Raw genomic sequence first — 664 nt, 5'->3', positions numbered from 1 at the left:
ATTATTATTATTATTTATCATTATTATTATTATTATTATTATTATTATTTTTTAAATTTTTATTATTATCATCATTATTATTATTGTTATTATCATTACTATCAGTTGTAGTAGTAGTAGCATTATGTTACGTCTCTTTCTGCAGGTCATAGGTGGAGGTGGCCGCTTGGGTTGTTGTGTTGGCGGTGGCGTCAGGGTCGTCATCGCCGGCGTTCAGCAGCTTTTGAAAGAGTTGTGTAGCGTCACGCCTGAGCCGTTTCCTCCGGCAGCTGTTTCCATCGCAGTCGCTGTTGCAGATGGTGAACGTACACTGGAAGGTGAGACTATCAGAGTTCATCAGTTTGAACATTCGGAAAAACGGGCTGGTAATTGTCGAGCCGTCCGTATTGAAGCCGTCGTCTGAGCTGAAAATAAAACCATCTCCGCAGCCGGCTTTAAGGATTTTGTATTGCGTATTCCGGTCTGACTTGGCTACGCAATTGTTCGTTATTAGACCTGTGACATTGTTCTTAGATTTTCCAATGAGACGGACCTGGAAAAGAGAGAAAAAAAGGGAGAGAGAGAGTTTTATATCTTAGTGTTGGAATCTGTTTACTCTTTTACTCTTTTATTTCTTTCAGTCGTTTGACTGCAGCCATGCTGGAGCACCGCCTTTAGTCGAGCA

The 664-nt window shown here is 41.0% G+C and overlaps 1 protein-coding gene across 1 annotated transcript; it reads right to left on the bottom strand.

Moving 5' to 3' along the window:
• Nucleotides 1-26: 26 nt before the first annotated feature.
• On the bottom strand, nt 27-532 carry LOC106867115 (vitelline envelope sperm lysin receptor; the record flags this gene model as incomplete). Its single annotated transcript, XM_014922072.2, has 1 exon — nt 27-532. A coding segment is annotated over one exon (405 nt), but the record flags the coding sequence as incomplete, so codon positions are not given.
• Between the last annotated feature and the right edge of the window lie 132 nt (nt 533-664).

This window comes from Octopus bimaculoides, unplaced genomic scaffold (assembly GCF_001194135.2).
Source record: "Octopus bimaculoides isolate UCB-OBI-ISO-001 unplaced genomic scaffold, ASM119413v2 Scaffold_40793, whole genome shotgun sequence".
NCBI lineage: Eukaryota > Metazoa > Mollusca > Cephalopoda > Octopoda > Octopodidae > Octopus > Octopus bimaculoides.
This window is presented reverse-complemented; position numbering and strand designations above follow the sequence as displayed.